Genomic DNA, 12,147 nt, shown 5'->3' with positions numbered 1-12,147 from the left:
CTCAGCTTACGGGCTCTATAAATGTCTTGGCTTTAGGTTTTAGGTAGTCGGGGGGGCAATAAAGCATGTTGCATTGTATAGATGCAACGTACCTTGGGCTCTTTTCTATTGCCGCTTTCCCGCGCTGAAATTGATGAGCGCTGATAACCGGACCGTTGTAAGGCTGATGCACGAAAGCAAGCGCTAGATTTTACTCGCTGATGTGCCAAGGCTCTCAATCTCACTCTACTAATACAGAGATGCTACAGACCTCGTCCAAGTAGATACATTATGGACTTCCATCCCTCCATAGCTCCGGGACACTCCTCAACATGTTTCGGGTCAACTCGGTCCTCGTGCCCTGCCTCGCCCTCAGCGCGCTTGGAGACCAGTACATTACAATGTGTCGAAACGGGGCGGGTGTCGCCCTGAATTCCGGTCTCTCGGCCGTCGCGCTCCTCCTGCTGGATTTCCCGGGCGCCGCCGCCCAGCAGCTTGTCAACTATGTCTACCCACACGAGCTGCTTGGGCTGAGCACGGCGTGCTTTGCCGCCGTCAACACCACCGTGTCTTCCTGCCCCAGCTGGCTGGCACCACATTCCGGGCTGTAAGTTGGGGACATTCCGCCTTTTCCACCACAGTTAGTTTCATAGCTGATAGAGGTTGCACACAGGAGCCGTGTCAGTTTCGAGATGCTCAAGACGCCCCAGCTAACGGCCCTCTGCGGTGGCTCCTGCCAGACTGAACTCACGGCACTGCAGTCCACCATTGCTAAGGCTTGCACTGGAAGTAGTGATGTCATGGTTTATGATGACCATATCGCATATCCAGGTATGGGACACAGATGAGTAGAGCTGCATCAAAGTCTTGCGCCTCTTTCTGTGCGCTGACGATTCATGGGATCGTTTCCTGCAACGCAGCTACCTTTCTTGTCGACCGCTTTTTGTTCGCGGCAAGCCTGTCATGTCTCAAAGAATCGTAAGTACCTGTACATGTTTCCACAAAGCATGAACTGCCGCTCTCTGACACCAGAGCAGTGGCACCGGCCTCTACTGTGACGAGGTCGTGAGCTTATGGCCCAACGAAACCGAAACATGGACCGAGGCCCAAAGGTGCCACGAGTGCCAACTGGGCATCATGAAGCAGCAGTTGGCCTCGCCGTTTGGGTACGAAGAAGACGAGGCGGCCGACTACGCCAGTACCACGTCGAGCTGCAGCAAAACGCAGTACGCCTTCGCGACGCCGACGTCCTACGCGCTCAACTCAACCACTCCCTCGCCCTCGCAGCCCACGTGTGGCCCGGATGCAAGCGGATCGTATACCGTTCAAGACGGAGACTCGTGCAACTCCATTTCCGAGGCGCAGGGCGTTGCCACCGAGGCGTTCATCTCCATTAACGACATAGATCTCGGCTGCAACGATATTCCCACTGTCGGGACTTCGCTTTGCCTGCCCAAGAAGTGTAAAGTCCGCGAATTGGGGCTTGGTGACACGTGCGAGTCAATTATAGAGGAAGAGGGAATCACGCTTGGTCAGCTGCAGGCTTGGAATCCCGTAATAGACTCGGGCTGTTGGAATCTGAACTCTTGGCGAGGCAGATTTCTCTGCGTCAGGTGAGCCGAGAATCTCTAGGGAGATAAATCCATTAATTAATTACAGGGCTAATCGGGCAAAAAGTGCTCCCGGTGGCACCGTTACGGTGAAAGACGGCTCCAAGGCCACCACGGCGGCCCCGATGCCGACCAATGCGCAGGGCGAGTCCAACACGCGCTGCGGCACTTGAGTAACCATCACCGACGGCGGCACGTGCGCCGCGGCGTCGGTCGCCTTCGGCATCACGCTCGACGACTTCTACTTCCTGAACCCGCAGGTCGACTCTTCATGCTCGAACCTGTGGCTCGGGTATGCGTACTGCGTGGCCGCCGTCGGGGACATCCAGACCTACCCGGGCTACCCCGTCACTGCGCCAGCCACCTCATTCACGCGTCCGCCGGCGGAACCGGAGCCCACGTCGACGTTTGAGCTGCCGCCGCCTGGTCCGCGCGCGTCCGGCACGATAGAGGATTGCTTCTTTTACGAGGACGCCTGGCCTTTCGAGTTCGTTGCGGAGAATCCCGGGTGGAACTCTTGTGAAAGATGGGCCAAGTATGGGGGCGTGACGGTCGAGGAGCTGGTGGCGTGGAACCCAAGCCTCGAGGGGGTCGAGTGCGAGCTGAAATCCGGGTTCAGCTATTGCGTCCAGAAGGAGGTAATTGGTAAGCACACCATATTCTTTTGCGACGTCCTGACGCGCTGCAAGGGACGTGACAGCTGACAAATGGGGTCCACCAAATACACAAAAGACCACAATGATGGGGAAATCACCACCACCACCACCACCTCCTCCTCCGCGACTGGGACGAGCCCTGGGCAGACCTCCACGACGGCCCTTCCCTCGCCCACAACTGGGCCTTCACCCCCGGCCGAGACGCAACCGGGCGCCATCGAGTCGTGCAAGACGTGGTACGTCGTCGTGCCCGGGGACGGGTGCTGGGCTATCTCGAACCAGTACGGCATCGCACTCGACGATTTCTACAAGTGGAACCCGGCTGTCGGCTCCGACTGCGGCAAGCTGTGGCCGGACTATGCGGTGTGCGTGGGCATCTAGTGACCGGCCGAAGAATATATGCGTGTGTATGCTGTTGTGCTCTCGGATACCAGGATCCCTACCTGGAGGCCTACTGCCTACCGCCAAGTACTTATGAAGGCATCGCTGGATTATAAGGCTTGCCTGTGAGACCAAATTTGATTCATCAGATGTTTGTAAAATACGCTTGATACATAGGTTATGTACCTAGGTACTTTCTAACGTACAAAAACGTACACGTGCAGCCTGATTTTTTGGGTAGGAAAACCATATATTGGAGTAGGTGATGCTATTTAGGCTTAAGCGCATGGAAACGATGCGATACCATGACATATCTGATTATCTAATGCAACACTTTCCAGCGGAGATCTTACTAGAAGCAGCTTGACAAAGGCTCAAGATGTACTGGACCGTGAAGCGCAGGTAGAGGCGCTCGCTTCCAGTCTATTCCATCCCTGTGCTCACATCAGACTGGAGGATTGTGATGCACCAAGTATTTGGGATAACTGTGATACGATTGGCGGCGCAGGCCCCACGAGGTCTTGAGAGTGTGCTCAATGCCGTTTCGCGCTCTCAGAGCCAAGGTCTCCGTCTCGAAGCTGGCAAAGATGCCAATGGCCGGTTGACGGTCTTGAGGAAGCCAAATGAACAACCTGGTCGGATTTTGTGTCGCCCAAGTCGGAAAAGAGAAAATCAGGATAGGGAAGCTCCTCCCGCACAGTGCCGCCGAATAGAACCAATCATCTGACCCAAGCTCTCCGGTGCAAGCGTTCATATCACGTGAACTAGCAAGAGACTGTCCGCAGGGATAAAATGGCTGACGCTCAATCCCGGAACTTAATCCCTCCACTCTGTTGCAATCGACATATCGAGCGCCGACGTATCTCATAAAAAGAAAGAAAAAGAAAAAAAAAGGAAAAAAAGAGACAAAACTGTCCTGTTTCAACTGGAATGCGACCACAATTTGTAACTGCGCCTGGCAGAGTCACCTCATCGGGGGCTCGCACGCTCTCATCTGCCCGTCTTGTGAGGCAGCCTCTTCACGCACCATCAGCCGCAGCGCCCAAGAACAGACCCGCGCCGCCCCCGCAGCCCTCATTCGTGCCGACACGGGGTCTTCGGGCTCGCCCCTTTGTCACCCCGGCCAGCTGCAGCACGCCCCCAATGGCTGCGACAGAGGCCGGCGCTGAAAAGTCCACCGAGCTTGCAGGAATCGACAAGGGCCTCGCCTGCTGGGAGCAACGCCACCCCGCCGCGCCCTGGGGCATGGCCGTGTTCCGCACAGACTACGGCGACGACGACGCCTGGCGGCGCGTCGTCGCGGCCCTGCAATCCAAGATCCCCGACTCACTCGAGCTGTACAGACGCGAGGACCTGCTCGCGCGCCACAGGCTCGTCTTTGTCGAGGACCGCGCCGCGCTCGACGGCGCCAGCGTGGCCGACGTGCGAGAGCGCTTCGCCCGCTGGTCGCTGGAGGAGGCGCGGCGCAACACGGGGGATGATCCCGTTTTGGATCACGAGCAGGATTGTTTCGCCGGTGTGCGGTACAATTACTGCCTCGTAGTGGACAAGACTTGCCTCGATGCCATAGAACGGCCCGGGTTCGCCGAGGCGGTGCTGCTCAAGCTTGTGGCCAAACGCCACGACGAGGGGATTAAGCCGGATTATGATGAAGAGGACAGGCCGCACCCGGGCTGGGACGGGGGCACGACGGACAACGAGCTGGAGAACGTGGGCTGGATGTACGTGGATGCGGGCGACTACGTCAACGTCTGCCACTTACTCAACGACCCGGATGTCTGGGAGGACGACTTTGTATATGTGCGTCCCGTGCGCATCACGCCCCAGGCGAGTTCTATATACGACATCAACGTTTGGGGTGGAGATCCTGACCACCCCGAGACTATTAAAAAAAAGAGAGAAAAGCCCGAGCGTTGGTATTGAGGCTTTAATTTGGGCCAAAACGAGACCGCAAGGCATTTGTTTTAGTGTGGTGTTGGTCGAACAGGTCGACTAACACCCGAACCCCCTTTGAACTTCATCGACCCTCCTCCGTCTACCCTCCTCCTCACCACCTCACAAGAAGCCCTTTGCCTTCACTTCAGGATACCAGATGAAGTCTCCTCATCTTCCCAAACAGCAAGATGACCCATGAAACTTTGTTAGCGTTTTGCCACAGAATTATCACGTTCGTTTTCACCTGTTCCGAAAAGTACTCCAGATGCTGCCGCTGGCTGAGTTCTACCTACGTCGAGAGTGTCGGCGATGTTTTCCTCCACCACAAGCACGTGGCCGCCCTCGTCAACATGGCCTCAAAGTGTAGACTCTGTAACATCATAGCTGCCGACTTGTATGGGTCATCACTCGGACAGGGAAGTCGACGGTAACGGGCCGCTGATGCTGCATGACGCCAAAACTCCGGAAGAACTTCATCAGCTTCGGGGCGCCTTTCTATTTCGGGCACAAGCTCATCGATCATCGTAACCAATCGTTACAAAGGTCGCTCGGCTTCGAGAACAAGGGTGGGTTTGCTCTACCAGTACCTCATCATGTTCTCATCTGCCAACGAAAATATGGGGAAGCTCTTCGGGTCAAAACGATTAATAAGTAGTGAAAAACAGCCAGGCCTTCATTTAGCTGTGCCCAATGTCTACCAGAATAGGGAAAGGAGAGCCCGGACCGAATCGAGATTCCTGCGTGTGATTCCAGCCAGATCCGACTCATGGTGATTGACTTTTTGAACTAGCGACAATACGCACGCACGTCTAGATCACATTCGCCACCAATGTAGAGAAAAGAAATACGGTTACAAAAAACAAAACATACAACACCGAGGATTCCCTAGTAATCACCCACCATGAGTACTAGTTCGGCCCTTACTAAATCGGTACGAGGGGAAAAAAACCATGGATTTCGGGATCCGAAACGTCCAAAAACGGAAGTTGGGACGCTCAAAAACGGACGCTTTCGTTCTCCTGTTACTCCTGCCAAACCTACGCCCGCCGTCACATCAACGTTTTCCGTTAACCAAACCCATACGGCTTTTACGACATTAACAATCCGCACCAAGTAAATGTGCTATAATCGCCCCATCGCGATTTATTTATGGCAGCATTTTAATTATTGGTATTAAATCCGTGGTTTTAAACGCCCAAATGCTTACCAATGCATGGTTCCCAAATTATGGTTTTCGGGTAGGCGGTAATGGCCTCCATGCAAATATGCTCGGTTGTGTATTGAAAAAAAAAAAAAAAGAAAAAGGCTAAAATAATGGCAGATTAAGGGTATGATCGGAAATTAATCTAGCTTATTTACCGAAAACACGAGGGAAAATATGGCAGGGATTAATTTAATTAATTTGGAGCTTTGCTGTAGGGCATGGAGGGCATGGAGGGTATAAAGGGCATTGTATAATTCGCGTGGCTATAATCTTTGATCTCAAGCCCAGGCTCAAGCGCCCTAGGTGCGTCGCGCACGAGCCTTCTCCAGGAAGACTTGCCCGAAAAAATCCAACGCGGCCTAAACTTCCACGACGCCAAACTGTGGAAACGGGTCCGTAATATTCGCTCGACTTTGATATACGTACAGCGTTTAATCCCGTTGATTTTTCCGACGTTTGCATTTTCTCTTTTTAATAAAATGCTTCACGCAACTCCAAATCTAAAAAGAGTGGAGCTCATATGGGCAGTCCTATAAAACCACTTTGAGTGTCGTACCACGGGGGGTCAGATCTCCACCTATGGACTCCAACTGCCCTACAATTGCGGTGTGCCGCTAATGGCAGCAAGCACATTAATGCACTGGCTAACCTCCAATTGTCTATTGCTGATCATTCTGGGTGTAGGTAAAAGCTCCCGGTGCTTTGGCCAATTGAGGTGGAGACACAGGCAAGCGAACATGAACAAAGATTTGCTGACTCGAACACAAAACTACCCATACCTAGATTCCAAATTCTACCTATCTCTCAACGGACTCTGCTCGTATATAATTCTGTCTGAAAATACCGCTGTCGCGATTAGATTCTCGAGCCTCTCCAAGGACTCCAACACCAACACCATCGCTCCGAGGCGCTGTACTAGAGGAACCACCTCTGGAAGAGTGAGAAGGATCATTTTATGCCCATGGCCCGTTGAGCTGATTGAAACTTCTCAGCGGAAATTTCAGGCTGGTTCGCGTATGAATCAAATAGTATTTTTCCTTGTGTCCAGGGGCGCTCGATCCAATCATCTTTCTTAATATAAAAGACCGAACCATCTTCCCGGATCACGTTCCATCCCATAACCATTTTCCAAATGATCTTTTCCTTGGTCCCAAATTCCTTCACCTCCGCCAAAGTTTCAAGATCGACCTTGCCTTCAAGTAGTTTGCTGGCATCAAAGAAGTTCGATTTTCTCCAATTGGTGTTAACGTGGTAGACGTAACGGACGTCATTTCTCTTATGGGGGTCGGGTCTGCGATAATTTAAAAGGTATCTTAAGTTGGCTGACAACGAGATGAACGGACTTTTGCGATATCCGCCACAGTGATGTTGATCAGTTCCTTCGAGTTGGGAATATAAATCCTTGTGTTCGGCATAGGTTATGGTATTGTCGACGAGTCCATGACATTCCCCTCGACTGGTAAGGCCCCATTTCTCCAAATGGACCGGGGATAGAAAGTCTAATCGGTAAAGGACATTTGGAATTTTGTCGGCTGCAGTCCAGCTCAATGACACAGACCAAACGAGAAGGACGGGAAGGATTTTAAGGCCAAACATGGCTTTTTTGGAATTATAAAGTTGATTTAATTGTGAAAACGGTTTGAATCGAGTGGATATTAGCTTAAAATTTCGAGAATTAAGCTTCTAAACCTGGACGGACGGGAAGAGGTAAAGAAAGACGAAAATGAGAGTGAACCGGTAAACATGTGAAAGAGAGGCTGCCAGACCAAGAGACCTCGATTTGAGAAAAAGAAAAGAAAAAAAAAAGACCATACGCTGTATTTATATTTAGTGGGTTTATACCTTTAAATAGGTCAAAGCTGGCCATAAATACAAAATAAAATTTCAATATAGATTTATTACTAGGATAATGACCAATGCGTGTAAGGACCAGGGTAATATACCTAATCCGTATAACCAGCAAAACCCCTGTTTTATTCCATAATAATAACATCCGGAATATGCCGATTAGTCTACCTCGGGACTCTACATTTTTGGTTTGGTTAAAGCCACTTTCTATTTCAAAGTTTAATCTACAAAGGCATTAATTGTTTTTATCAACTTTGTAAATTCATAAAATAATGAGCGGAGTGATAAATATATTACCGCGACGGTATTATTACTAGCAAATTATCGTCATCCCGCAGAGATTTGTTGAAATCTCTGCTACTTGTACTAAGATCACGTGGCTGTACACATGACCTACCCGTTCCCATCTCTACCCATGAACAAACAGCGTTTTTATTTTAACGAAAAAAAAAAAGAAACAAACACGCTAAGAATTGCTTTCTTTGATAGGTATCAAAAATCAAAGTGTTTAGTAAGGTTATTGTTAAATGGAATCTAAGGGGCCTAAAGGCCGGGTATTAACCTACGGTGCACCTATACCAATATGGGTAGATTTGCTCCTTATTCGGTTGATTGATCGGAAGAAAAGGTTACAAAGGGTAGTAGTCATGGAGTGGGGCCTTATAAAGGCCTGACAATCCACGTTTCTATACAGGAGTTGCATACGGAACCAAGTAAGGTAGTTAAGCCAACACCAAGTACTTCTACATAAAATATCAATTAACCCGCAAACACGTGGGTGAGATACGCGTTCATTATGGTCTCCCCTTCACGATCCTCGAACGACGAAAGGAAGAAGTGATTTCACGGGATGGCTTTTAGTTTACCTTATTTTGATAATTCTGGCGTGAATGACTCGTAAAGTATCGTTAGCACAACTGCTGTAAATTTACCGAAGATACGAGTGACTCTGGTATACCTGGGTACTTAGCTCAACCTTTCTCGGAGTATTTGGTGATACCGGCTTTTGATTATTTCTGTAAGTATTCCCCAGATTTCCATGATTATAAGCGCTACAGAGACTCTCATCAAGATCCGTCTTATCCACTCTCTCAATTCAACGCCCAAGATTTGAACAATGACGAAATGATTCCAATTTGTGCCGTTGAAACTTCTCAGATCTCGACGAAAACCTTTCCCATCTAAGTCCAATCGCTAATGAGCAAATTCCAGGGGCAGTGCCTAGATACAGGGTACGGGGGTCATACACTCTGCTCAGAAACAATGTTTGAACCGAGGAATAACAGTGGAAGATGAATACTAACTCAACAGTCTCCGAAGAGATCCAGACAACGAGTGAGATCTGAAAAATGACAGCAGACCTAGCCAGGACGTATATGTCCAATTTGGAAGGATCGTGAAGGTCAAATCCTCGCGCAGTTCCAAATAAGAAATATGTACGCACGCTTCGAGAACAGAACGAAGGCTCCAAACCTACGACCATACTGATTTCTGTTCGAATGTTTCCTGTAGTACCTTCATAGAATGAGCTGCCGACCAATCTAGGTAGCCAAGTTACACCCTTTAGAATAGCCTAATACTAGCCCCGTTCCGTAGACCATGGCTTGCATGCACAACCACTCCGGCGAAACCTCGCATCTTCGTCTTGGCGCTCGTCATGTGTAACTTGAATTAGGTTCAGTGCTCGCCGCTCACAAAGGATTGTTTTCGTTCTGTGCTCTGTTTGCCAACTCTCCCCGCCAAACAGCATTCTAGACTTGGCTTTCAGCTTCCAATCGATGCAACATGGACCCTCCAAACAAAGAGGCTGTGGCAGCGAGCGAGGGAACTCCGTCGTTAATCTCGAAGCCAGTGCGATATTGCTTCCGCGTTCACGTCCAACACATTCCTGGCCCACCACTCGCTCGCTCCTTGACCCTTGCAAACGACTTCATGAGGCCGCGATTCGACCGCGATTTCGACTGGGCAAAAGATTATGTCCATACGCCAGTGAACATTGGAGAACAAGGGAAATCCTGGGTGCTACTCGATGTCGACAAGAACGTACATAAATCGGCATCCTCTTAGGACGTGGATCTAGTCATATTACGGGTCAAGCAGGATGAAAATGGAATCCTGTACGTCCGTTCGTGGCCTGTTATGTTGATTGATGAAATTCTTTCACATAAAGAATGGACTGAAATGACTAATATGTCTTCTTAGGAAATATACAAATGTGAATTATTTCAACGTCCGGTCTTTCACCTCCACGTTTCCCTGGGGAGGTCGCAGCCGGATGAGCGACAAGTCAGGCCAGGGGAAGTCGGATGCTTCAAGCCTTCTGGTGGAGCCACAAACCTGATGTAACTCCTCGGGCTGAGCCAGCTTGACCAAGTCCACCAAAGCTGTCAAGATTGGTGGGTGGGGAGGAAAGCGGGGAGAAAAGACATTTCGTGTGCTGGTCAAGTTTCCTAACTAGGTAGTTGGGGTGCAGCGCAACCTGCAGATGGGGGATGACAGAACTGGGCTAAAATCATGCCACCGGAATTCACGGTTCCTATCCGCCTTGTTTTGGGTTGTTGGTGTGGTGATAGCTGCTTGATCGACAGGTTCTCGGGAGGGGATTCATCTGCGATGGACTCTGGTACATTTTGCAAGATGCAGGACTGGTGGGATGCAGGGGCTAGGCAGGCTTGGACATTCAGGCTGTGTCACTGGGTTGGGTTTTGGCAAGTTCCCATCTTATCTACCTAGGTACCTGGTACCTACCAATAGGACATGCAGCCCTGTGCCTGCGCCAAACACCTACTATCTTCAGCCTGTGTAAAAGCTGTACGACTCTACTTCAGCGAAAGGCCAACTTAAGCTGGTCGGTGATGCAAAACAAGCACATAGGTTCTAGAAGGTAATATATGCATCCCAACGACCAAATTAATATCTTGTCGTCTTGACAAGCTCCCAAATTCCGAGGTTACGCAACTGAAACTGGGCCTTACATTCCTTTTAAACCACAATCAATCAACCTCAGCCAACTTTTTCACAACCGTAGAGACCTTTTTGCTAGTGCAAGCAGAAACAACAAGCGTTTTTGCTTTTGTCATTGGCAGTAAAGGCACAATGGAATCTCCCAATTGATGTTTTGAAGAGCACACCCCGTTTTGTCGCTTTTATGTCAGCATCCAGTTTTGTCACAAGCTGGCAGGTTTTGTCCACGCAATCTACCATTCTACCTAGGCTTTGGTGCCAGCTTTTGTTGCTTGCACGTTAGCTGATTTTTTTTGATTTCTGGTTTTGACACAGTTTTGACAAGATAGAGCGAATACGATAGTTCATCGTAGGTATTTTAATTGCAGCTTGTTGCAGTGCCATGTAGCTGAATGATCTACATGCCAAAAGCATCCTGTTGTTCTCCAGAACATTTGCGATCATTTGTCTTGCATGCCATTCATCAGCCCGAAACCCCACTACAGAGCGCATAGCGATGGTGTTGGACAGCCAGACCGTCGTTGGAATAATCGGGCTTGTGTTCATGTGCATTGGCCCGATTTGCATGCTCATCGTGAAGTCAACATGGCAGAGGCTGTGGGACTGGCATGGGAGTGCGAACATAGCAGATGTAGAAGCCAGAGCACTTTCACCAATCGGATTCTCCAGCAGATCTACCTTCTCGACAAGCAATCAAGATCAAACTAGGGCAAGGTGGGATATCTCGGTTGAGGATTTGGTCCTACGCCCATGCGATCTGCCCCAAATGCCCTCAACGGCCTTGCTCCCGGACAGCTTGGGCCTGAGGGGCATTGATAGATAGATCACATTCCTCAGTAAGTTTACCCATAGAACCCATATCTCGTCACTTACAACATTGGCGTTCCGCTAAACTGCTGCCGTAGATCGTTCCCTTGAGAATCCCACCACTGGGCTTTGGGCGCATCCGGAGTAACTGGTTTATAAAGTCTATGGGGGCTGCGCGATGGGTGCAATTTGCGGATTGGTGGTGCCCCAGGAGATGAAGGGGAAACTATCAAGAGCAAATCAGCGATACAACTGACTGCGTGTCCTTGATGTCCTATCACTGCTACATGAAAGTAATATTGTTGTTTTTCTGTCTTGCATGGATGACAATCATTGTAAGAATACAAATCAGCATCTTTCTTACACAGATTGGGAGGGCAAAAGGTCAATGCAGCGCTTTGTGTGTTATGTGGATTTCGACTGCACGCATTGGGATACTTGATGTTTGCGTGTGCACCACTACAGAGCCTTCTCCACGGGTAGTTTTGGAAAACAGAAACGCCGATTGAGCTCAGTTACAATTAAGTCGGTTGTCGCTCAACCTTGTCTACATATGTGCAAAACAGCACTTTGATAGACTTAACGTGAGTTTGTGCAACCTAACAATCATATAAAAACTCACCGAAATCTAGAGAGACGAGATTGGTTTTGTTTTATGCGGGATCGTGTACTCAAAGTTCTAGTCTAGTAAAAAAAGTCAAATAGGGGAATATGCATGACTTGACGTCCAGGGAACCCCGCGTGGAGTGATCTACACTGCGGT

At 49.7% G+C, this 12,147-nt stretch overlaps 2 protein-coding genes across 2 annotated transcripts; one reads left to right on the top strand and one right to left on the bottom strand.

The window, feature by feature from the left end:
- Nucleotides 1–311: 311 nt before the first annotated feature.
- On the top strand, nucleotides 312–4,549 carry PgNI_07373 (uncharacterized protein; the record flags this gene model as incomplete). Its single annotated transcript, XM_031127386.1, has 7 exons — nucleotides 312–586; nucleotides 653–810; nucleotides 900–957; nucleotides 1,017–1,510; nucleotides 1,764–2,234; nucleotides 2,322–2,610; nucleotides 3,589–4,549. The coding sequence occupies 7 exons, from the start codon at nucleotides 312–314 to the stop codon at nucleotides 4,547–4,549; spliced, it is 2,706 nt and encodes a 901-aa protein (XP_030980927.1).
- Nucleotides 4,550–6,713: 2,164 nt separating this feature from the next.
- On the bottom strand, nucleotides 6,714–7,361 carry PgNI_07372 (uncharacterized protein; the record flags this gene model as incomplete). Its single annotated transcript, XM_031127385.1, has 1 exon — nucleotides 6,714–7,361. One exon carries the CDS (start codon nucleotides 7,359–7,361, stop codon nucleotides 6,714–6,716), a length of 648 nt encoding a protein of 215 aa, XP_030980926.1.
- Nucleotides 7,362–12,147: the final 4,786 nt, after the last annotated feature.

This window comes from Pyricularia grisea (genome assembly GCF_004355905.1).
Source record: "Pyricularia grisea strain NI907 chromosome Unknown Pyricularia_grisea_NI907_Scaffold_4, whole genome shotgun sequence".
NCBI lineage: Eukaryota > Fungi > Ascomycota > Sordariomycetes > Magnaporthales > Pyriculariaceae > Pyricularia > Pyricularia grisea.
This window is presented reverse-complemented; position numbering and strand designations above follow the sequence as displayed.